Here is a 26,954-nt window from a genome sequence, read left to right as displayed (position 1 = left end):
TGGTGCTGATCGGTGATTCTGGAGTTGGAAAAAGTAACCTCCTTTCTCGCTTTACCCGTAATGAGTTCAATCTAGAGAGTAAAAGCACCATCGGTGTGGAATTTGCTACAAGGAGCATCCAAGTGGACGGTAAAACAATCAAAGCTCAGATCTGGGACACGGCCGGACAGGAGAGATACCGCGCAATCACCTCTGCGTGAGTCACGATGATGTGGGACTGGCAGGGTGGGGGCAACACGGGGTATAATTCTGCGCATTTAGCAACTTTTTTCCTTTTTTATTTGCTGTGTTCATGCCAGATTCTGCACAGTTCTGCCTGTTGTTTCATAAGCAAAGCACCCATTAGATTCACTCCTTAGGAGCTGACTCGGCGTCTCCTCTCCTTCCAGGTACTACCGAGGAGCTGTAGGTGCTCTGCTGGTGTATGATATCGCCAAGCATCTTACCTATGAAAATGTGGAAAGGTGGCTGAAAGAGTTGAGGGACCACGCGGACAACAACATCGTCATCATGCTGGTGGGCAACAAAAGCGACTTGCGCCACCTGAGAGCAGTGCCGACCGATGAGGCCCGAGCATTTGCAGGTTATTTCACATTTTTATACATTATTCTGAAATGTACTATATGGTTTAACCCCTCGCCTACCGGGCACTTCTACCCCCTTCCTGCCCAGGCCAATTTCTAGCTTTCAGCGCTGTCGCACTTTGAATGACAATTGCGTGGTCATGCAACACTGTACCCATATGAAATTTTTAGCATTTTTTTGTGACAGATAGAGCTTTATTTTGGAGGTATTTAATCACCTCAGGGTTTTTTATTTTTTCTTAAACCAAAAACCACTGAAAATTTTGAAAAAAACAATGTTTTTTTTAGTTTTTTGTTATAAAACTTTGTAAATAAGTGATTTTTCTCCTTCACTGATGTGCGCTAATGAGGCTGCACTGATGTGCGCTAATGAGGCTGCACTGATGTGCGCTAATGAGGCTGCACTGATGTGCGCTAATGAGGCTGCACTGATGTGCGCTAATGAGGCTGCACTGATGTGCGCTAATGAGGCTGCACTGATGTGCGCTAATGAGGCTGCACTGATGGGCACTGATGAGGAGGCACTGGTAGGCGGCACTGATGGGCACTGACAGGCAGCACTGACATAGGTGACATTGAAAGGCAGCTCAGATGGGCACTGATATGTGGCATTGATGTGCACTGATGGGCACTGGCACAAGGCACTGATGAGCACTGACACAAGGCACTGATGGACACTGACAGGTGGCACTGCTGGGGCTTCACTGATCATCAGGGCACACTGATCATCAGTGCCCTGATGATCAGTGTACATGTCCCCTCCGCGGAAAGCCGATTACCGGCTCTCCTCTCCTCTGTCAGCGTGACAGCTCGTGAAGAGAGAAATGCAGATAACCGGCATTTCCCTGTTTACATGTGATCAGCTGTGATTGGACACAGCTGATCACATGACTGAGCCGACATCATCGGCTCTTTCTGTGATCGGTGATCCGCTGTGTCCAAGGGAGACACAGCGCACCGCCGATCGCCGCGCTGCACGCTCCCGAAGCCGCGCATGCGCAGTGAGAATGGGAGGGCATCATATGACGTCCTCCCAGAAAGAGAGAACCACCTTGCACCCGTCATATTACTATATGGCAGGCGGTAGGCGGTTAAATTAACCTCTTTGCGCCGGCCGCACGCATATGGGCGGCCTCCCGGCGTCTGGGCCTTGACGCCGAGCGGCCGCACATTTACGTGCAGTTAAGAAAAACATATGTGCTGAGAACGCTTCCTGCACACATGTCCAGGCTGGGGAAAGATCCTGGCTTTAAAGTCGGGATCCACCCCAGAGCCTAGAGCGGCACCTGGCTCAGCCTCTCAGCGAGCCGCTCCCTCGCCTTCCACAGCCCAGCACTCCAGTGAGCGCTGGGGGGGGGGGGGGGGTCAGAGTAGACAGCGGCAACTGACAGTCCCACTCTGTGTTCAGAGCAGCTGAGAACTCAGCGATTGGCTGTCATGTGGTCACTGAGATCTCACACTTATAGCTGGCGGGGGACAGATGCAGCGTCGGCAGAGAGATGGAAAACATTTTTTATCTTTATGCAAGGGATGCATCGGGTTAAAATCGTTTTTAAGGTTTAGTATCACTTTAAATTGGCTGCAACATGGATCCTTGCTTGTGACATTTTAAGAAGCGAATAACAGCCATGGAGCTTACACAATGCAAGTTGGCAGTTCCCATTTTTGTCCTCTGAGGTTTCCTTTAATGGATTGCTGTAACTTTAAAGCACGGGTTGCCAAACCTTTTTTGCCCCATAAAAGGTATCAGTGGGAGGAATAGTGTCCCATCATTGGTGTCATTGGGAGGAATAGTGCCCCATCATTGGTATCAGTGGGAGGAATAGTGTCCCATCATTGGTGTCAGTGGGAGGAATAGTGCCCCATCATTGGTATCGGTGGGAGGAATAGTGCCCATCATTGGTATCAGTGGGAGGAATAGTGCCCCATCATTGGTATCAGTGGGAGGAATAGTGCCCCATCATTGGTGTCAGTGGGAGGAATAGTGCCCCATCATTGGTGTCAGTGGGAGGAATAGTGCCCCATCATTGGTATCAGTGGGAGGAATAGTGCCCCATCATTGGTGTCAGTGGGAGGAATAGTGCCCCGTCATTGGTGTCAGTGGAAGGAATAGTGCCCCATCATTGGTGTCAGTGGAAGGAATAGTGCCCCGTCATTGGTGTCAGTGGGAGGAATAGTGCCCCATCATTGGTGTCAGTGGGAGGAATAGTGCCCCATCATTGGTGTCAGTGGAAGGAATAGTGCCCCATCATTGGTGTCAGTGAAAGGAATAGTGTCCCATCATTGGTGTCAGTGAAAGGAATAGTGCCCCATCATTGGTGTCAGTGAAAGGAATAGTGCCCCATCATTGGTGTCAGTGAAAGGAATAGTGCCCCATCATTGGTGTCAGTGGGAGGAATAGTGCCCCATCATTGGTGTCAGTGGAAGGAATAGTGCCCCATCATTGGTGTCAGTGGAAGGAATAGTGCCCCATCATTGGTGTCAGTGGAAGGAATAGTGCCCCATCATTGGTGTCAGTGAAAGGAATAGTGCCCCATGGTCCGTTAGTGTGGGGAATAGCGTTTCAGAACTGTGGGAGGAATTCTGGAGGGCTGGATAAAGGCATGCAAAGGGCCACATCTGGCCTGTGGACCACAGTTTGGAGAGCTTTGTACTATAAATTTACCTTTTGTAACATGTTAAACCCGTATTTATGGTGTATCATTTTACTTTGGAACAGTCCCCCGCACTCACCTGATTGTGGGTAATGGGGGCGCCTTCTCCCTGCACCTGCTGTCATGTTTTAACCACTTGCCAACCGTGCTATAGCTGAATTATGGCTACAGCGCGGTTGTCCAGGTCTGGGAGGGCGTCATTATTATACAGGATTTATAGCGCCAACAGTTTGCTCAGCACTTTACAATATAAAGGGAGACAATACAGCAACAATACAGGAGGGCCCTGATCCTGGGAGCTTACAATCTAAGAGGGAGGGGCTGGTGGTACAAAAGGTAATAACTGTGGGGGATGGACTGGTAGGAGGAGTAGAAGATTCCATTATTAGCTGAGGGCAGGATAGGCTTCCCTGAAGAGATCGGTTTTCAGAGATCGCCTGAAAGTGAGCAGAGTAGGCGATAGTCTGATAAATTGGGGTAGAGAGTTCCAGAGGATGGGGGAAGTCATATGATGTCCTCCCAAAACGCGCCCTCCCATGCAAACACAGCGGCCTTTTACCACGGGATCAGCTGTGTCCAAAGACTTTCATTTCCAGCAGTTGTACTTGCCTTTCCAGCAGTGCGTCCCAGCAGTGACACCCATCATTGCTGCCCAGCAGTGCCGTCAGTGCAGCCAGTCAGCGTTGCCCATCAGCGCTGCATATTAGCAGCATCATCAGTGCCTCCTCATCAATGCCCATCAGTGCTTCCTATCCATGCCACTTCATCATTGCCCATCAGTACTGCCTATCAGTGCTTCCTATCCATACCACCTCATCATTGCCCATCAGTGCTTCTAATCCATGCCACTTCATCATTGCCCATCAGTACTGCCTATCCATACCACCTCATCAATGCCCATCAGTGCTTCCTATCTGTGCCACTTCATCATTGCCCATCAGTACTGCCTATCAGTGCTTCCTATCCATGCCACCTCATCATTACCCATCAGTGCTTCCTATCCATGCCACCTCATCATTACCCATCAGTGCCGCCTCATCAGTGTTTCCTATCCATACCACCTCATCATTGCCCATGAGTGCAGCCTAATCAGTGCTTCCTATTTGTGCCACTTCATCATTGCCCATCAGTACTGCCTACCAGTGCGTGCTATCCATGCCACCTCATCATTGCCCATCAGTACTGCCTATCAGTGCTTCCTATCCATGCCACCTCATCATTGCCCATCAGTACTGCCTATCAGTGCTTCCTATCCATGCCACCTCATCATTGCCCATAAGTGCAGCCTCATCAGTGCTTCCTATCCATGCCATTTCATCATTGCCTCATCAGTGCTGCCTCATCAGTGCTTCCTATCCGTGCCACCTCATCATTGCCCATCAGTACTGCCTATCAGTGCTTCCTATCCATGCCATTTCATCATTGCCCATCAGTGCCGCCTAATCAGTGCTTCCTATCCATGCCACCTCGTCATTGCCCATCAGTGCCGCCTAATCAGTGCTTCCTATCCATGCCACCTCGTCATTGCCCATCAGTACTGCCTATCAGTGCTGCAAAATTTTATAACAGAAATAAAGAAAATCGTATTTTCTTTCCAATTTTTTTGCTATTTTTTTTTCTATAGTGCAAAAAATAAAACCCCCAGCGGCGATTAAATACCACCAAAAGAATGCTCTATTTGTGTGAGCAAAATGATAAACATTTCATATGGGTACAGTGTTGCACGACCGCACAGTTGGTCATTCAAAGTACGACAGCACTGAAAGCTGAAAATTGGCCTGGGCCCCGTGGGGGTAAAAGTGCCCAGTAGGTAACTGGTTAAAAACAGAACTGTGTGGGGCTCCGCCCAGACAGCCACGTCATTTATACACAGAGATCGACGAATGAATGAACTACAAGTCCCGTCTGCCACTGTGGCAGTCTCCTTGTTCTAAATGAACTACAAGAGGGCTGGTGAATGCTCTCCTAGTTCACTGACTCTTCCTGCACTTCAGTAACTGTGCTAGTCTGGCGTTGTACCTGCGATCCAATCCCCTCCGGTGCAATGCTTTCCAGGCTGCGGTGTTAATAATTATATGCACGCTTTTTTTTTTACCTGCTAAATTATGTGCATTTATTATTTTTTTTAAAAGGTGAACTTATTCTTTAACCACCTCCAGCCCGCCATATAAGGAAATGATGGGCGGTTCTCTCGTTCTGGGAGGACCTCATATGACATCCTCCCATTCTAACCGCGCATGCGCGGCGAGCGGCGGTGCACTGTGTCCCTCAGACACAGCGGATCGCCGATCAACAGAGCCGCAGATTTCGGCTCGGTCATGTGATCAGCTGTGTCCAATCACAGCTGATCACATGTAAACAGGGAAATGCCGGTTATCGGCATTTCTCTCCTCACGAGCCGTCACGGTGATAGAGGAGAGCCGGTAATCGGCATCCCTCGGAGGGGACATCTACACTGATCATCAGGGCATTGATGATCAGTGTAGCCCCAGCAGTGCCACCTGCCAGTGTCCATCAGAGAAGACAGGATCAAACAGCATTTTTACACAATGCAGAGGATTAACCCCTAAGGTTCCACAATGAGAATAACAAGCATGCTTTACTGCAGACAAATGTTACTGTTGTGGGTTCAGTAACACTTTAAGGTATGCCAGGTTAAGACGGAGCCAAATTTCGTATATTCGGGCACACTTTAGGGCTCATAGGGTGTTGTACAACTAAATGATGAGCGGGCACTTATTGGCTGCCTGCTATAAAAGTCCCGCTTTAATCACACTTTAAATTGGACATCTTCACATGTAAATAGCCGTATATTTCCACACACGCAACTCCTGTGTGAATGGATTGTTCAGAGCTTTTCTTTCACAATTCAGGATGTGATTTGCAGATTCTTTGCTCGCTCTTCGCTTGTGAAAATCGCTCACACCATGCCCAGAAGAACTCTACCACACTGCCTCTAGTGGCAGAACTTGTCTTTGCATGCTGTGTTCGTGTTCTAGGAAAGCTGCTAAAAGTCGATGACATCATCTCACTACCATGCTTCCGAATGACCTTACCTCCTCCTTTTTTTTTTGTCAGGCTATGCTTTTTATTTATTTCAGGTACTTATATAGTGCCGTCAATTTACGCATCGCTTTATTATTATTATACAGAATTTGTATTATTATTATTATTATACAGGATTTATATTATTATTATTCAGGATTTATATTATTATTATACAGGATTTATATTAATCAGGATTTATATTATACAGGATTTATATTATTATTATTATTATACAGGATTTATATTATTATTATTATTCAGGATTTATATTATTATTATTATTATTCAGGATTTATATATTATTATTATTCAGGATTTATATTATTATTATTATTATTCAGGATTTATATATTATTATTATTCAGGATTTATATATTATTATTATTCAGGATTTATATTATTATTATTATACAGGATTTATATTATTATTATTATACAGGATTTATATATTATTATTATACAGGATTTATATTATTATTATTATACAGGATTTATATATTATTATACAGGATTTATATATTATTATTATTATACAGGATTTATATATTATTATTATTATACAGGATTTATATATTATTATTATTATACAGGATTTATATATTATTATTATACAGGATTTATATATTATTATTATTATACAGGATTTATATATTATTATTATACAGGATTTATGGCGCCAACAGTTTGCTCAGCGCTTTACAATATAAAGTGAGACAGTACAGCAACAATACAGTTCTATACCAGAGGGATAGGAGGGCCCTGATCCTGGGAGCTTACAATCTAGGTTTACATATATATTGTACATTCACATCAGTCCCTAACCCTCAAGGGGTGTACAATCTAAGGTCCCTAACTCACAGTCATACATACACATACTAGAGACAATTTGGACAGGATTCCATTAACCTACCAGCATGTCTTTGGAGTGTGGGAGGAAACTGGAGTACCCGGAGGAAACCCACGCAGGCACAGGGAGAACATGCAAACTCCAGGCAGGTGGTGCCATGGTTGGGATTGAAATGGACGACCCTAGTACTGCCAGGCGGAAGTGCTAACCATTTAGCCACTGTGCTGGATTAGGTTCTTAAATTTCAGGCATGGTGGCTTTTTCTATAAGTAGATGGTATGTTGTAACAAACAAACGTCTTTTATATCTAAAATATACTTTATAATAAACAGATTAGCCAGTTTTCTCAAAGTTTTAGGAAGTTTATAATGACATTGTGAGGTTTTTCAAAATGAGGAACTGTCTGATAGTTAATGGTTGAGTTTAGGACACTTCCTCTTACTAAAAGCCTTTGAATTTTACCGTTTATGTAAAAACTAAACCCACACCCGCCATCTCATCTATGTTACAATCGTAACCACTTCCCGTCCGGCCCCTGTATATAAACGGCCAGACGGTGGCAGTGCAGGGGCGGGTTGCCATTCATAAACGGCGCCCTCCATTTTGGATTGTGCGCGCTCCCTGGGAGCGCTCGGCACCGCGATCGCTGTACGGGACCTCTGTGTGAGGTCCCGATCATGTGATCACTGATTGGCCAATCAGTAATCACATGAATAGGTGTAAGCAAGATGTCACTTCCTGACATTGCTTACTACGTGTGAAATCTGTGAATGATCACAGAGGTCACATGGTACAGGGCTATTCACAACAGCCTTGTACCATGTTTCAAGCTGTGACCAATCACAGCTCACACAGTATTTCTCAATGGCTGCAAGAATGCAGCCAGAGAGAAGGAGAAATGTTTGCTTTTACAGCCTTTATGGGTGTAAAAGCACTCGGTGTAAAAAAAAAAAAAAAAAAAAAAAAATCTTCATCACCCTCCACAAGTAGTATGTGAAAAAAATATTAATATAAAAAAAAATAAATGGAAATTTTTTTTGAAAAATTATGATTTTTGGTTATAAACTAATTTGGGTTATTTATTTATTTTACTAAAAAGACAACTGAATAAATTTTGGTCGAGATTTATGATGAAATATTATTTATTTGCAAAATTTTATCAGAAAAACTTTTTTTCTAAATTTTTGGATTTTTTTTCATTTACATAGCAAAAAAAATAAAATTCCCAGCGGTGAATAAATACCACCAAAATAAAGTTTTATCTGTCTCAAAAAAAAGGGTACAATGTTGCATGACCGCGCAATTGTCATTCCAAGTGTGATAGCGCTGAAAGCTGAAAATTGGCCTGGACTGGAAGGGGGGGAAAGTGTCCGGACTGGAAGGGGGGGAAAGTGTCCGGACTGGAAGGGGGGGAAAGTGTCCGGACTGGAAGGGGGGGAAAGTGTCCGGACTGGAAGGGGGGGAAAGTGTCCGGACTGGAAGAGGGGGAAAAGTGTCCGGACTGGAAGAGGGGGAAAAGTGTCCGGACTGGAAGGGGGGGAAAAGTGTCCGGACTGGAAGGGGGGGAAAAGTGTCCGGACTGGAAGGGGGGGAAAAGTGTCCGGACTGGAAGGGGGGAAAAGTGTCCGGACTGGAAGGGGGGGAAAAGTGTCCGGACTGGAAGGGGGGGAAAGTGTCCGGACTGGAAGGGGGGGAAAGTGTCCGGACTGGAAGGGGGGGAAAGTGTCCGGACTGGAAGGGGGGGAAAGTGTCCGGACTGGAAGGGGGGGAAAGTGTCCGGACTGGAAGGGGGGGAAAGTGTCCGGACTGGAAGTGGTTAAGTAGCCTCTTCTATAAAAAATGGGATTTCTATCCCTGGTTTCTGTTCACCCTGTAGGCCCTGCAGACTCATAATTGTATCAGAAATCTGAGCAAAACATCCCCCCCCCCCCCTTCAAAAAAAAAAAAAAAAAAAAATATACTGCACCTAATCTAGAGGACAGACTCAGAACATCAACATTCATAACCACCATTGCCCCCTTCACACAGGAATCCCCTATTGGTATTCCAGAATGTAGCCGGTGAATTACAAAGTTATAAAGATGTACAATGTTTCTATTTTATCATTATAAATGACCCGATACAATGTAACAAAAAAAAAAAAACAATCCATAACCGAGCAAGCATCTCTAATATAGCCAGATTTCCAATAATTCCATCCAAAAACAGGTGAAAAGTAATCTGATATACAGACAGATCCCGAGTTACAAACATCCAACCTACATATGACTCAAAGAGGAACTTGAGTGGAACCCCTGCAGCAGTCACAGATGTTGGTGATGACATTTAGGGAACAGGCTGTATTTTTCATGTCATTCCTAATAGCACACTGCTCACCTGTGCTGTGTGGGCGGCCATTTTAGGTAAGGGCAGGTGAAGCCAGTGGCTGTTTCTTCCGGGATAGGTATAACATGTATGGCACCTGCAGATCTTATCCTACAATGACAGAAGTAGCGATCTCCTATGCTGCCAAAGACCTGACTGTTGGAGCTCTGTCATGCAGGCAGCAATATGCTTTTTACCCGACTGGTGCAATCCACCCCCAACAAACATGCGGGGTGACCTGTCAGTGGTGCGTTGCCTTAGAACCCAACTCCTTTCTTCCAGGAAACTGCACCTCGGTTTTGCATAGAAGTGGAAAGTCTAAAGGCCACATATTTATTTATTTTAGTTATTTCAGGTACTTATATAGCGCTGTCAATTTACGCAGCACCAGGGGCGGACTGACCATTTGGAAACTCGGCACTGCCCGAGGGCCCGGGGTCAGTAGGGGGCCCCATGAGATGCCCCTGGTACCTTTTTTCGTAGACTTTTTAGAGTTTGGGCAAGGACACAGGGACCCCATGATCCCCTATTGCCCGGGAGCCCCATGATCCCCTATTGCCCGGGAGCCCCATGATCCCCTATTGCCCGGGAGCCCCATGATCCCCTATTGCCCGGGAGCCCCATGAGTTGTCAGTCCACCCCTGCGCAGCACTATATATAGATAGAGAGAGAGAGAGAGAATAGAGAGAGAGATAGAGATAGATAAGAGATATAGATAGATATATAGATATCGCATTCCCATCAGCACACTACATGCGTTTCAGTTGCTTTTTTTTTTCTGCATCCAAAACGCACAAAGTAGGTGATATGGTGGTCAGTGTCATAGTTCACATCAGTGCTTGCCGTTCTGGGTGCAAAAAAAAAAAAGAGTAGAATAGGCTGAATTTTTCCTGCTCAGAACTGTACTGGAATGCGGTAAAACGCATCAAAACCGCACCGGAACACATTTGTCTTTATTTAAATTAAGAGAAAGGAACAGGGCAAAAACGCACTAGAATGCGCATGCTGAAACGCATCCAGAATGCATCTGGACTGCGGTTTCTATAGTGTGAACCAGCCCTAAGGGCCCATGTACACTGGGCATTTGGGAAAACTCTTCTGAACGCTGGAAACTGACTGCTGGAAAACGTAGGTTAAAAAACGTCAGTTTAGCCGCCTTTGCATACCGCGTTTATATGCATTTGTGTTTAGAAGCTTTTTTAAAAGATAACCTCAGGAGACCTTCCAAATGTCCAGAATGCACTGAAAAGCAGTAAATAACTATTTCAGACATTTTGAGAGAAATAGAGAGAGCAGTATGTGTGGAGATGACCGGTCTTTTCTGGTTGTATTCACTATGGATCCCATCATGAGTATAATGCGGCGCGTTCTACCATTTTTTTCCTTCACGCGAAACCTGGAACTGACTGCGCTGGTGTACCGGGTCCATTTGAATACATGGAAAACACTTTGCATGCATTTCTGATGATGAAAAAAAGGCTCTGGACAGCATCTGCGGTTAGAAGCGTTTAACTGTTCCATATCCAAACGCGGTGAGCCGCGTTTACAAGCGTTTGGCGTTTGAAACGGCGGTAAAATCTACTCCTGTACGCAAGTTTGGAACTGACTGCGCTGGTGCACCGGGTCCATTTGAATACATGGAAAACACTTTGCATGCATTTCTGATGATGAAAAAAGGCTCCGGACAGCATCTGGATATGGAACAGTTAAAAAAAACGCTTCTAAACGCAAACGCGGTGAGCCGCGTTTACAAGCGTTTGGCTTTTGAAACGGCGGTAAAATTACTCCTGAACGCAAGTTTGGTGCGTTCAAAAAAACAACTGTAAACCCAACTGCCTGTAAAGGACGATGTGTACACGGACACATAGGAACACATTGGGGAGAGTTCAGGGGCTGCTGAAAAAAACGCAGAAAAGCTCCTAAACGTGAGTTTATCACCTGCAGTGTACATGGAGCCCTAAAGCTTCCTACTCATTTTATGACTTTTATTTCCATATTTTATGAACGGTCAAGTCCAAGAAGAATTGTCTGTTTGTATTGCCTATACCAGCCAATCCGTTTGTTTTGTTCTCCAAGTACATTATGAGAGAATGACAGGAAGAACGCACTCAGCCATAGCACAGCGGCTAAATGATTAGCCTTTCCGCCTGGCAGTACTCGGGTCGTTAGTTCGAATCCCAACCACGACACCACCTGCCTGGAGTTTGCATGTGCTGTCTGTGCCTGCGTGGGTTTCCTCCCACACTCCAAAGACATGCTGGGAGGTGAATTATCTCCTGTCTAATTTGTCCCTAGTATGTGTATGTATGAATGTGAGTTAGGGACCTTAGATTGTACGCCCCTTTAGGGCGGGGCCTGATGTGAATGTACAATATTTATGTAAAGCGCGGCGTAAATTGACGGCGATATATAAGTACCTGAAATAAATAATAGCTGACAGACATGGTTTCTTCTGTAGTTCCTAACTAAGGACCGGTGTTATGAAGGCAGTAAAGAAGTGTGCTGAAGGTTAATCAATAATGATGCCATCTAATTGGTGAGCCTGGGCCGGCAGTCTGGGTAGGTGGGTGCGTCTTTTGGGGAAACCGGCGCAAGATATGTCATTGTTATGAATCTTAATGATCTATTCAGTTGTGAATTCTGAATGGTGACATTTATTACATTCCAGCAACATGTAGAAGATTTATTATAATCCCCCTGGCGGTATTCCCGAGTGTAGCTCGGGGTAAAGTTTCAGCACCACAAGCGGTAACCCCCCCGAGCTACACTCGGGAATACACTGCAGCGTTGCTCCGGGATCTCTTCTTCACTTACCTTGTCCTTCACTCCCGCGATGTCCCTCCTGCAGTGTCCCCGGCAATGTCCTCCGGCCGATGCCGGCATCTGTCTTCCGGGTTCCGTTCCCTGCGACATCGGGACGTACGGGGGACAGAACTGGCGGGAAATTTTTAAATTTTAAAAGTGACATTCACTAAATACACTAAAATCACATAGTATAACATTCCTGTATCAAACCATTTCACATACATTTTGTCCCGAGTGCTTTGTCCGGCGCCCTGCCTGCATTTTTACTGTTCTTTCTGCCTGGAAACTGAGAAACGTCCATGGCGTCCAAAAAGCGTCCCTTTAGGTCAGACGCGGTTTTAGACCGGTTAGAGAACAGCAATAGTAAATCAGAACCACTTGCAGAATTGAGTGATAATGATTCGTGGGGGAAATTCGTCATCAGACACTGAAAACGATTCTGCGACTTTGCTCAGCGATGTGCGAACTTGGCGCTATATTTCACATTTCAGTGTTTTTGGTTTGATTATATTATTGAATTACATTTATTATTATTTTTTTTTTTTGGATTATTTATTAAATTATAATTTATGATTTCGTGTTTCAAATTTTAACATACCCGGGATGTTTACTAGACTCTTGTTCGGACAGATTTCAGTGAGTTATTCCTAAAAATTACAGGCCTACAATAAAAAAAAAAAGACATATTTCCATGCAAAAAAATGTACCGCTTTGAGCACAGAAATACTGACATAATCAGACCGCTAGGGAGGTTAAGAACCCGAGCTTGTCCTGTATGTTATAAAGTAGAAATGCTGATTACCGTCAGTCGGGGGTCCTATGCAGGGGGCTTGTGCTTTGTTGCTGTGAATTCCTGTTTTATCAGCACTATTAATGTATTCTCTATGTTCTCGCTTAATCTGGCTTTCAATCTTTCTCTTGTACAGAAAAGAATGGTTTGTCCTTCATCGAGACTTCAGCCCTGGACTCTACAAATGTGGAGGCTGCTTTCCAGACCATCCTGACAGGTAAAGACATAAGAGCACTGCTTCCATTCAGCTGGACACTTGTCAGCTATGCTCTGGGTGCTCGTATTTGGCATGGCACCACGGAGGGCAATATAGTTGCATTAAACAAAAGGGCAGCACAGTGGCTAAATGGTTAGCACTTACACCTGGCAGTACTTACACCTAGCACCACCTGCCTGGAGTTTGCATGTTCTCCCTGTGCCTGCTCCGGGTACTCCGGTTTCCTCCTACATGCCAAAGATATGCTGGTAGGTTAATTGCCTCCTGTCTAAATTGGCCCTAGTATGTGTATGTATGAATGTAAGTTAGGGACCTTAGATTGTACTCCCCTTGAGTGTTGGGGGCCTTAGATTGTACACCCCTTGAGGGTTGGGGGCCTTAGATTGTACTCCCCTTGAGTGTTGGGGGCCTTAGATTGTACGCCCCTTGAGGGTTGGGGGCCTTAAATTGTACGCCCCTTGAGGGTTGGGGGCCTTAGATTGTACTCCCCTTGAGGGTTGGGGCACTTAAATTGTACGCCCCTTGAGGGTTGGGGGCCTTAAATTGTACGCCCCTTGAGGGTTGGGGGCCTTAGATTGTACGTCCCTTGAGGGTTGGGGGCCTTCGATTGTACGTCCCTTGAGGGTTGGGGACCTTAGATTGTACTCCCCTCTAGGGTTGGGGACCTTAGATTGTACTCCCCTCAAGGGTTGGGGACCTTAGATTGTACTCCCCTTGAGTGTTGGGGGCCTTAGATTGTACCCCCCTTGAGGGTTGGGGGCCTTAGATTGTACGCCCCTTGAGGGTTGGGGGCCTTAGATTGTACGCCCCTTGAGGGTTGGGGCACTTAAATTGTACGCCCCTTGAGGGTTGGGGGCCTTAAATTGTACGCCCCTTGAGGGTTGGGGGCCTTAGATTGTACGTCCCTTGAGGGTTGGGGGCCTTAGATTGTACGTCCCTTGAGGGTTGGGGGCCTTCGATTGTACGTCCCTTGAGGGTTGGGGACCTTAGATTGTACTCCCCTCTAGGGTTGGGGGCCTTAGATTGTACGCCCCTTGAGGGTTGGGGGCCTTAGATTGTACGCCCCTTGAGGGTTGGGGGCCTTAGATTGTACGCCCCTTGAGGGTTGGGGGCCTTAGATTGTACGCCCCTTGAGGGTTGGGGGCCTTAGATTGTACCCCCCTTGAGGGTTGGGGGCCTTAGATTGTACCCCCCTTGAGGGTTGGGGGCCTTAGATTGTACCCCCCTTGAGGGTTAGGGACTGATGTGAATGTACAATATATATGTAAAGTGCTGCGTACATTGATGGCGCTATAGAAGTACCTGAAATAAATAAGAAATCCAACAGCAGTCTCCACTTTTAGGCCCCCTTAGGCACCAGTTACATCTGTACAAAAATGTGCAGGGCACTAGCGGTACCATTAATGACTCCCCAAATGCCGGCAGCAGATGCATGTTTTCGCATGCGAAAAACACACGCAGCTTAAAGTAGGCAACTTTTTTCATTTTAGAGTAAGGGAGGGTTATAACCCCGATCAGATTTTTTTTTTTTTTTTTTTTCACCATTCGCGTTCCTTTGCGGAGGAAATCCCTGCAAATTAAAGGAATTGGGGACCCCCAGGTCACAAGATTTAGTGTCCCCTTTTGCAAGATTCCCCCTCTATTACTTTTCAGGGATATCCCAAAATTTTGAGGATTTTCTTTTACTTTCAGTGATCATAATAAACAGGACAAATAGAAAGGGGGAACCTCCCTAGCGGGGGCACAGACAGTAGTAATTGCTTTAAATTGATTTTAGGTTTAAAAAAAAAAAAAAAAAAAAAGATACATTTATAATAGTGCCAAATGCCTGTTATTTCAAAGAATATAAAAAAGATTTATGATTATTATAATACAGGATTTATATTATTATTATTATTCAGGATTTATATTATTATTATTATTCAGGATTTATATTATTATTATTATTCAGGATTTATATTATTATACAGGATTTATATTATTATACATGATTTATATTATTATTATTCAGGATTTTTATTATTATTATTATTATTCAGGATTTATATTATTCAGGATTTATATTATTATTCAGGATTTATAAATCCTGAATAATAATAATAATATAAATCCTGTATAATAATATAAATCCTGTATAATAATATAAATCCTGAATAATAATAATAATATAAATCCTGAATAATAATAATATAAATCATGTATAATAATATAAATCCTGAATAATAATAATATAAATCATGTATAATAATATAAATCCTGAATAATATAAATCCTGAATAATAATAATAATAATATAAATCCTGAATAATAATAATATTAATCATGTTTAATAATATAAATCCTGAATAATAATATAAATCCTGAATAATAATATAAATCCTGAATAATAATAATATAAATCCTGAATAATGATGATAATATAAATCCTGTATAATAATATAAATCCTGAATAATAATAATAATATAAATCATGTATAATAATATAAATCCTGAATAATAATAATATAAATCATGTATAATAATATATTATTATTCAGGATTTATATTATTATACATTATTTATATTATTATTATTATTCAGGATTTATATTATATAAATCCTGTATAATAATAATAATATAAATCCTGTATAATAATAATATAAATCCTGTATAATAAATCCTGTATAATAATATAAATCCTGTATATTAATATAAATCCTGTATAATAATAATATTATTATTATACAGGATTTATATTATTATACAGGATTTATATTAATATTATAATACAGGATTTATATTATACAGGATTTATATTATTATAATACAGGATTTATATTATTATTATTATTATACAGGATTTATATATTATTATTATTATTATACAGGATTTATATATTATTATTATTATTATACAGGATTTATATATTATTATTATTATTATACAGGATTTATATATTATTATTATTATACAGGATTTAATATATTATTCTTATTATACAGGATTTATTATATTATTCTTATTATACAGGATTTATTATATTATTATTATACAGGATTTATATATTATTATTATTATTATTATACAGGATTTAATATATTATTATTATTATACAGGATTTAATATATTATTATTATTATACAGGATTTATTATATTATTCTTATTATACAGGATTTATATATTATTATTATACAGGATTTATATATTATTATTATACAGGATTTATAATATTATTATACAGGATTTATATATTATTATTATACAGGATTTATATAGCGCCAACAGTTTGCTCAGCACTTTACAATATAACAGCAACAATACAGTTCAATACAAGAGGGTTAGGAGGGCCTTGATCGTGGGAGCTTACAATCTAGGAAAAGATTTGACCAAGCCTGACATTTGTAGTGTCACCAACTATTTGGAAAGGTCTTTTACTGTTGTGTACACTTCCCTTTTCCTGTTCTTAGATCTTGCGCTGTGTTGTATGTACTTTGGTGAGGAATACGGCATCGCTTTCAGGACACAAATATTCTGAAGGTCATACGATAGGGAGAGCCGTACACACAGTGCTGACTTCACACACATGCCAGCAGTGATCCTTGGATAGATGTCCTTATTACATCTTAAAGGGCTTGCACATATCGAGCTGTGTTGAAGTAGGCCGCTGTTTTGTTTTGGGTTTTTTTAAAATATATTTTTAATATTTTTTTACTATTAAAAAAAGTCACAAACTTTTATAAACGTTTAAAGAGGGAATCTTCGGGATTTTGCTCTCTGATGTGCAAATGGCCATTTTGTCTTTCTGAAGGATCTTGGCAGGAGTGAAGTTCGGTAGAAATAAGAAGTGCAGCACTAGTCAGTTCATAAAATATAAATAATAATATATAAATAATGAATATAAAGCTCATATACGAGTTCGTATAATATGTGTAGATATACGCTCCCTTCCGTAGCAGATTTCAAAAAGACTTGTGACTGGAAACAATAGTAAAATTGCGCACTCACCGGAAGCGCAGGTAATGCGCATGTAAATATAACCACCAAGGATCACTTAGGCAGGCAGAGTGTATCAGGTGTCTGGTGAGCTTCCTTCTAAGGATTGGTCAGCAAAGCAGTAAGTCTTGGGATTTAAGGTAGAAATCTGCTAGGTCCAGAGGTCCCCTTTAGGATGGATGGGTGCTCAGCCTGGATACAGGGCTCCCTTCCTCTGGATACTCGGTTATATGAGGGTTGTCTGTGGGCTTAATAGCAGGAGGTTGACATCACGCCTAGCACAGATACCCCGATAGGTGCTCACTCCTGATAGGTGCTCACTCCTGATAGGTGCTCACTCCTGATAGGTGCTCACTCCTGATAGGTGCTCACTCCTGATAGGTGCTCACTCCTGATAGGTGCTCACTCCTGATAGGTGCTCACTCCTGATAGGTTTTCATGCGAGTGAAGTTCAAGCACAGCTGGACAAGTAAAGTTCTGTTCACACTCGTGCGACTTGTCATGCGACTTTGGACACACAGCGGTTGATTTACTGAGATTGGAGAGTAAAAAATATGCTGTGTGTGGTAGCCAATCAGCTTCTAACTTCAGCTTGTTATTACCTTAGGTTCACATATATGCGGCCGTGCGGGCTGCGTTTTGCGCGGGCACGAGAGCCCATTCATTTGAATGGACTCCCATGCCCCGTGACACGCAGGGAAGAAGTCCTTGCACTTCCAAAAATGCAGCCCGCAGGGGAAACTCGGTTACCAGTATGGCTGCGATTACCAGTGTGGGCGGCGTGCCATTAGAAGTAATGGCACCCGCCCTCGGGTCCGCATTCTTCTGTGTGGACGGTGCGGATTTTCGTGCAGATCCACAGCCACACCACCAGCAGATATGTGAACCTAGGGTTAGACCTGGAAAATTAAAAGTCCTACTTTTACTTGAACACCCCTCCTTTGTATAATTGCCCTTGTGGTGTCATTCTGAAAACGCAGCCCGCAGTGGAACCTCAGTTCCCAGTATGGCTGCGTTTTCCAGTGCTGGCGGCGTGCCATTAGAACTGACACCCACACGCGGGTTCGCATTCCTCTGTGCGGGTAGTGCACGGATTTTCGTGTGGATCCGCAGTCGCACCACCAGCACAGATGTGAACCTAGCCTTAGTCCTCACGCACACGGGACGTTTTTACAACGGCTGTTATTGGCTTTTGAAGTTTTTTTTTTTCTACAGCCAGTAAACCCCCCAACATGTTCTCCTATGTGTCCATCCCCGGCATGTTCTCCTATGTGTCCATCCCCGGCATGTTCTCCTATGTGTCCATCCCCGGCATGTTCTCCTATGTGTCCATCCCCGGCATGTTCTCCTATGTGTCCATCCCCGGCATGTTATCCTATGTGTCCATCCCCGGCATGTTATCCTATGTGTCCATCCCCGGCATGTTATCCTATGTGTCCATCCCCGGCATGTTATCCTATGTGTCCATCCCCGGCATGTTATCCTATGTGTCCATCCCCGGCATGTTATCCTATGTGTCCATCCCCGGCATGTTATCCTATGTGTCCATCCCCGGCATGTTATCCTATGTGTCCATCCCCGGCATGTTATCCTATGTGTCCATCCCCGGCATGTTATCCCGTGTGTCCATCCCGGCACGTTATCCCGTGTGTCCATCCCGGCACGTTATCCCGTGTGTCCATCCCGGCACGTTATCCCGTGTGTCCATCCCCGGCACGTTATCCCGTGTGTCCATCCCCGGCACGTTATCCCGTGTGTCCATCCCCGGCACGTTATCCCGTGTGTCCATCCCCGGCACGTTATCCCGTGTGTCCATCCCCGGCACGTTATCCCGTGTGTCCATCCCCGGCACGTTCTCCTATGTGTCCATCCCCGGCATGTTCTCCTGTGTGTCCATCCCCGGCATGTTCTCCTGTGTGTCCATCCCCGGCATGTTCTCCTGTGTGTCCATCCCCGGCATGTTCTCCTGTGTGTCCATCCCCGGCATGTTCTCCTGTGTGTCCATCCCCGGCATGTTCTCCTGTGTGTGCATCCCCGGCATGTTCTCCTGTGTGTCCATCCCCGGCATGTTCTCCCGTGTGTCCATCCCCGGCATGTTATCCCGTGTGTCCATCCCCGGCATGTTATCCCGTGTGTCCATCCCCGGCATGTTATCCCATGTGTCCATGCACACATTTATTTATTTCAGGTACTTATATATCGCCATCCATGTACACAGCGATTTACATATATATTGTACATTCACATCAGTCCCTAACCCTCAAGGGGGGTACAATCTAAGGGCCCTAACTCACATTCATACATACACTATGGACGTAGACTGTAATCAGCATTTTTTGGCTGGAAAAAAAAGCCCCCAGAACTAGTGGGTTTCTTTTAACATTGAAAATAAAACTTTATTGAAAGGAAAAAGCAGAGATTGGACATAAAATGTATACAAACGGAAAAAAAAAGGATACAGGGAAAAGAAGCACAATCAGCATGGTACATCAAGAACACAAATAATTACCCGGGTCACAAAATTGGGTACATGTTCAGGGGGTGAGTAGAACAAAGAACAATCCATGAGCAGCAAAACAGGTCAGACAACAGGAGTGAATATCAAAGTACCAGGAGCCCATGGAAAAAATAGAAGGATGGGTTTGGGGGAGGGACGGGGAAGACTCCTCTCCCAACAACCCCGTCTCATCAAGCCAGGTAGGTATTGGGTGAAGATAGCCGTGTATCTCATATTTTGTTATATTTCGTGGGACCTCCTCTGCACATTATTATTATTATTATTATACAGTATTTATAAAGCGCCAATAGTTGGCTCAGCGCTGTACATTACAAAGGGGGACAGAACATGTGACAGAACAATACCAATAGAATGCAAAACATGAGGGGATCGAGGGCCCTGCTCTTTCGAGCTTACAATCTAGGAGGGAGGGGATGGTGGCACAGGAGGAGATAGCTGTGGGGGATGGGGTGGTAGGAAGAGTGGAGGAGGTCGGTCAAGTTAGCAGGGGGTGGGGTAGGCTTCCCTGAAGAGATGGGTTTTCAGGGTGCGCCTAAAGGAGAGGAGAGTAGGTGATAATCTGATGGGTTGGGGCAGGGAGTTCCAGAGGTAGGGTGACACCCTGGAGAAGTCCTGGAGGCGGGCATGGGAGGAGGAGACCAGGGAACTAGAGAGAAGGAGGTCTTGTGAGGAGCGGAGTGTGCGTGTTGGGTGGTACTTGGATATTAGGTCGGTGATGTAGTTCGGGGCAGTATGGTGGACGGCTTTGTACGTCAGTGTTAGGATTTTGAATTTGATCCGTTGAGGGATTGGCAGAGGGGGGTGGCGGAGACGGAGCGGTTGGAAAGGTGAATGAGTCTGGCAGCCGTATTCAGGATAGACTGAAGCGGGGATAGCCAGCGGCGAGGCAGGCCAGTGAGGAGGGAGTTGCAGTAGTCGAGTCGTGATATGATGAGGGAGTGGATGAGCTGTTTAGTGGTTTCTGGGGTTAGGAACGTGCGGATTTTGGCGATGTTGCGGAGGTGGAGTCGGCACGAGTTTGTTAAAGATTGGACTTGGGGCTGGAAGGATAGGTTGGAGTCCAGAATGACACCAAGTACTCTGGCCAGCGGGGCGGGTTTGATGGTAGCGTTGTTCGATGTGATAGAGAAGTCAATGGGGGGTGCGTTGTTCGATAAATATGTTTCTTGTACGGTAGAGTGGAATTGACCTCGATCAACCATGTCTGTAGGGTGGGAACAGTTGCCTGCATCCAATGGCTCGCCAGTAATTTACGGGCACTGAACAGAGTTTTGTGTAAAAGGGTAACCAGAAATTTATCCTCGGGTATATCGGGGAGAGAGCCAAAAAGGCACACCCTGGGGTCTAATTGCAAAGGTGAGCCCATACGATCATGCAGAAATGTAATGATTTGTGCCCAGTATGTCTGAACAATGGGGCAGATGGAAAAAGGTACCTGTCTCGCCAAGGCAACGGGGGCAGAGGGGACTCTGCTCGGGACAATATCTAGAGACCCAGAGTGGAGTGAGGTAGGCGCGGTGTGAGACATAGAGCTGGGTGATATAAAAAAGAAGAAAACCAAGGGAAAGAGATCCTGATGGTCAAGGGGTCCCAATGAGGACAAACTGCGGCTTAGAAAAAAACAATTTTTCTAAGCTGCAGTTTGTCCTCATTGGGACCCCTTGACCATCAGGATCTCTTTCCCTTGGTTTTCTTCTTTTTTATAGCTATGACTGGTTCTGAGGACACCACTTTGGGTAATCCATAAGTGAGTCGGTTAGAATGATATACAATTATTTGGGATTATCCTTTTTGGAACCCTACTATTGATATTTCATCACTATTTGTGGTTTAGGGCATCCCGGTTTTTATTTTTGTTCCTTGGATAGAGCTGGTTGAGCCTGTCAGAGTCTCGGGGACACCAATTTAACATTCTCCAACACCTCATCCCAGATTTCTGACTCCAGGGGCCCCACATCCGGCTCCAGGACTAGTGGATTTCTAGAGGAGTTTTTTCTTATCTGTAAAAACGTTCTAATGCGGTAAATCGCTGCAAATTGGCATTTTTTGGACGACTTTGACCCAAACTTGGAAACTGATTGGTTTCTGTGCAGAGCTGCACCAGATTTTGCACACTCCAGTTTTAGTAAACCCCCCCCCCATGCGACTTACTGATGCAGTAACTTAAAAAAGGTTCCTGCACTACTTTTGATGTGACTTTAGTGCCATAGACTACAATGTAAATTCTCCAAAAGTCACATGCTAGTCAGATTCTAATGTCCTCAATGTGACTGTTGTGCAACAAAGCCAAAGTCACATCCACGCAACCGGTCCCACCCTACAGACGTGGTTGATCGAGGTCAATGCCACTGTACCGAAAAAGAAACTTATTTATGTACATAGAGGATGTCCCACAAAATATGGGATAGATGGCTATCTTCCCCCAATACCTTGGGGGAAGATAGCCATTCTGCTCTCTCCTGGCTCTCATCCTACCTGTCACAACGCTCTTTCAGCGTTACCTATAATGCCACCACCTCCCTCTCACTCCCCCTCTCTGTTGGGGTCCCCCAAGGCTCTGTCCTCGGGCCCCTTCTCTTCTCCATCTACACCTCCTCCCTTGGCCAACTCATACACTCTCACGGCTTCAACTACCACCTCTATGCCGACGACACACAAATCTATCTCTCAACCCCCCACCTCACCCCCTCGGTCTCCGCCCGAATCACACACCTGTTGAGCGACATATCAGACTGGATGTCGCTCCACTTCCTTAAACTGAACCTCTCCAAAACCGAGTTTCTTGTCTTCCCTCCAGCCCGGACACCACCCCCCATTGACTTCTCCATCATGTCCAACAACGCCACCATCAAACCCGCCCCGCAGGCCAGAGTACTTGGTGTCATTTTGGACTCCAACCTATCCTTCCAGCCCCAAGTCCACTCTTTAACAAACTCATGCAGACTCCACCTCCGCAACATCGCCAAAATCCGCACGTTCCTAACTCCAGAAACCACTAAACAGCTCATCCACTCCCTCATCATATCGCGACTCGACTACTGCAACTCCCTCCTCACTGGCCTGCCTCGCCGCTGGCTATCCCCGCTTCAGTCCATCCTGAATACGGCTGCCAGACTCATTCACCTTTCCAACCGCTCCGTTTCCGCCACCCCCCTCTGCCAATCCCTCCACTGGCTTCCGATTGCGCAACGGATCAAATTCAAAATCCTAACACTGACGTACAAAGCTGTCCACCATACTGCCCCGAACTACATCACTGACCTAATATCCAAGTACCGCCCAGCACGCACACTCCGCTCCTCACAAGACCTCCTTCTCTCTAGTTCCCTGGTCTCCTCCTCCCATGCCCGCCTCCAGGACTTCTCCAGGGTGTCACCCATCCTCTGGAACTCCCTGCCCCAACCCATCAGATTATCACCTACTCTCCTCTCCTTTAGGCGCACCCTGAAAACCCATCTCTTCAGGGAAGCCTACCCCGCCCCCTGTTAACTTGCCGACCTCCTCCACTCTTCCTACCACTCCATCCCCCACAGCTATCTCCTCCTGTACCACCATCCCCTCCCTCCTAGATTGTAAGCTTGAAAGAGCAGGGCCCTCGATCCCCTCATGTTTTGCATTGTATTGGTATTGTTCTGTCACATGTTCTGTCCCCCTTTGTAATGTACAGCGCTGAGCGAACTATTGGCGCTTTATAAATACTGAATAATAATAATAATAATAATAATAATACCTACCTGGCTTGAGGAGACAGGGTTGATGGGAGAGGAGTCTTCCCCGTCCCTTCCCCAAACCCATCTAAAGTCCCAACAAAGTTGCATAATAAAGTCGTAATCGAAATCGCGTGACTTTGGAGTGACACAAGTGTGAATGGAGCTTTTAGTGGCTTTGTGTGAATTTGAAGTCTCCCCTTCCCTAGGGACTATGTGAGCCCCATCAGCAGAGAATAATTCCAAAGATTTCAGAAGACATTTCACAAACATTTCAGTCCTGTCTGTACCTACCTAGAAATGCTCACGGGGTGATTTATGTAGAAGCGGGTAAGTTGTAGAGTATAGAGCAGGGTTTCTCTGCCAGGATTCCATAGAACCCTATGGTTCCTCCAGAGGGTGAACAATGAGCAATTCCTGCCTCTCAAATTCCCACTGACACAATTGAACTATTTAGTGGTCTGTTAGGGGTTAATTCATCCCAATGACCGCAAGTGTAAGGAGCATTCTTCCCACCGGCCATCATACTAATGTATCAGGAATTGCAGATCTAGTTATTTGTAGCAGGGGTTCCCTGAGTCCGGATAGTAATTTAATTTCAAGGGTTCCTCTGTGTTGAAAAGGTTGAGAGAGGCTGGATTTTTTTTTTTTTCCTTAGTGCATACTGCGATGTATGTGTACACTGATCAGCCATAACATTATGACCATCCACCATAGCCCATCAAGGCATGGACTCCACTAGACCTCCAAAGGTATGCTGTGCTATCTGGCACCAAGCCGTCATCCTTTAAGGTCCTGTAAGTTGTGAGGTTGGGGCCTCCATGGATCATGCTTCCAGCACATCCCACAGATGCTCAGTTGGATCGAGATCGGAAGAATTTGGAAGTCAAGGCAACTCCTCAGTCCTGCCGTCGTCCCTCAAACCATTCTTGAATTCATTAGACCAGGCCAACTTCTTCCATTGCGTGGTGGTCTAGTTCTGATGTTCATGTGCCCATTGTAGGTGCTTTTGTCTGAGGACACGGGTCACCATGGACACCCTGACCAGTTTGCAGCTACACTGCGATGCTCTGTGTGTTCTGACACCTTTCTATCGGAACCAGCATTCACTTTTTCAGCAATTTGAGCTCCAGTAGCTCTTCTATTGAATTGGACTACATGGACCAGCCTTCGCTCCCCACACACATAAATGAGTGTTGGTCCCCCATGATCCTGTTGCTAGTTCTCTAATTTTCCTTCAAACTTGTCATCGTTCCCCAGACCCCTCGTTCCCCAGACCCGTCGTTCCCCAAGGCATTCTTGGTCTAGTTCTGATGCTCATGTGCCCATTGTAGGTGCTTTTGGCTGAGGACACGGGTCACCATGGACACTCCGACCCGTTTGCAGCTACACAGCCCCCATACACAACAAACCGCGGTGCTCCGTGTGTTCTGACACCTTTCTATCGGAACCAGCATTCACTTTTTCAGCAATTTGAGCTCCAGTAGCTCTTTTATTGAATTGGACTACATGGACCAGCCTTCGCTCCCCAAACACATAAATGAGAGTTGGTCCCCCATGACCCTGTTGCTAGTTCTCCAATTTTCCTTCAAACGTGTTGTCGTTCCCCAGACCTGGCGTCTTTCCCCAGACCCGTCGTTCCCCAAGGCATTCTTGGTCTAGTTCATAGGCTCATGTGCCCATTGTAGGTGCTTTTGGCTGAGGACACAGGTCACCATGGACACTCCGACCCGTTTGCAGCTACACAGCCCCATACACAACAAACTGCGGTGCTCCGTGTGTTCTGGCACCTTTCTATCAGAACCAGCATTCACTTTTTCAGCAATTTGAGCTCCAGTAGCTCTTCTATTGAATCGGACTATATGGACCAGCCTTCGCTCCCCACACAAATAAATGAGAGTTGGTCCCCCATGATCCTGTTGCTAGTTCTCCAGTTTTCCTTCCTTGGACCACTGTTGGTCAGTCCTGACCACTGCAGACCTGGAACATCCCACAAGAGCTGCAGTTTTGAAGTTGCTCTGACCCATTCGTCTAACCATTTGTCAAAATCGCTCAAATCCTTACACTTGGCCATTTTTTTCTGCTTTCAGCACATCAGATTCAGGGACAACATGTTCACTTGTCTATTATATCCTACCGACGTTCAGATGCCATTCTGACGAGAAAATCAATGTTGTTCACTATCAATGGTCATAATGTTATGGCTGATCGGTGTAGAAGTGTATTTACATTCAGCTACAATGTGATTATTGGATGATGAACAGTTGCATTGTTAGGACGATTGCAAGAGAAGAGTGACAGGTCCTCATTGTGTCCGAATTTTACCACAGTTCTAATTTTTTTCTTTTTTTTTTTCTTTTTCAGAAATTTACCGCATTGTGTCTCAAAAGCAGATGTCTGACAGACGTGAAAACGACATGTCCCCAAGTAACAACGTTGTCCCCATCCATGTCCCACCCACCACTGAAAATAAACCAAAGATGCAGTGCTGTCAGAACATATAACGGCCGCTGCCTGCACAGTGCCAGGCTTCGATTTCCTGTGTCCAGCTCTGGAGGGGGGGCCAGGCCCAATACCTGAGCCCCAGTTCTAGAGGTGCCAGGCTCTGTATATTCCCCACGTCCTGCACTGGACTCTTTGGAATTCTTTTTTTTTTTTCTTTTTTTTTTTTTTTGTTAATATATATTTTTTTTTTTGTTTTGAGTGTATGTGTGTAAGAACTTTAATTTTACTATTCCATCTGGATTTTTACATGTCTTAAATTCTTTTGATTTTTGACTTTCTGTATTAAGGAAATGATCTAATCCTCTTTCACGCTCTTTATCTCTCTTCCTGTGCTCTGCCTTCTCCCCTCTTCTTTCTTCTTTACAAATACAATGATTCCAGGTCTGCCCTAGTCCCCCCCCCTTCCCCTTCCTGTCTCCACTCAGAGATGTCTGTATAATATATGAAATAAACGCATGTTGCCTGCTGGAGGCACCCTCTCCTGATACCTTGTGACTCAACAGATCTTCTTTTGTTTTTTTTTTTTGTTTCTTTTGGTTTTTTGGTTTTTTTTTTCCCCCCACTCTTGACCAGTAATAGATAATGTCACTTGTATGTCACTCATTGCTAGATCCGCTGTTTTGATCTCTAGAAACTACATGAAAAAAAAACAGGTGTGATGTGTAATAAAGTGTTTATACTGTTGAACCATGCTACGTCAGGTGGATCTGTTCATATACTGTTGAACCATGCTATGTCAGGTGGATCTATTCATACAGTTGCAAGAAAAAGTATGTGAACCCCTTGGGATTACGTGGGGTTTTGCATGAATTGGGCATAAAATGTGCTCTGAACGTCATCTAAGTTACAACAATAGAAGAACACAGTCTGCTGAACATAATACTACACAAACATTAGATGTTGCCATGGTTTAATTGCACATAACATGTAAACATTCAC

The 26,954-nt window shown here is 44.6% G+C and overlaps 1 protein-coding gene across 1 annotated transcript; it reads left to right on the top strand.

The window, feature by feature from the left end:
* Nucleotides 1-26,702, top strand: LOC149436079 (ras-related protein Rab-11A; the record flags this gene model as incomplete). The annotated part of the gene is made up of 4 exons (XM_089662082.1): nucleotides 1-196; nucleotides 390-583; nucleotides 13,229-13,309; nucleotides 25,875-26,702. Coding segments are annotated over 4 exons (611 nt in total), but the record flags the coding sequence as incomplete, so codon positions are not given.
* Between the last annotated feature and the right edge of the window lie 252 nt (nucleotides 26,703-26,954).

The sequence above is a fragment of the Staurois parvus genome, unplaced genomic scaffold, assembly GCF_062004578.1.
Source record: "Staurois parvus isolate SC_StPar_1 unplaced genomic scaffold, SC_StPar_1.0 ptg001427l, whole genome shotgun sequence".
In the NCBI taxonomy this organism is placed as follows: domain Eukaryota; kingdom Metazoa; phylum Chordata; class Amphibia; order Anura; family Ranidae; genus Staurois; species Staurois parvus.
This window is presented reverse-complemented; position numbering and strand designations above follow the sequence as displayed.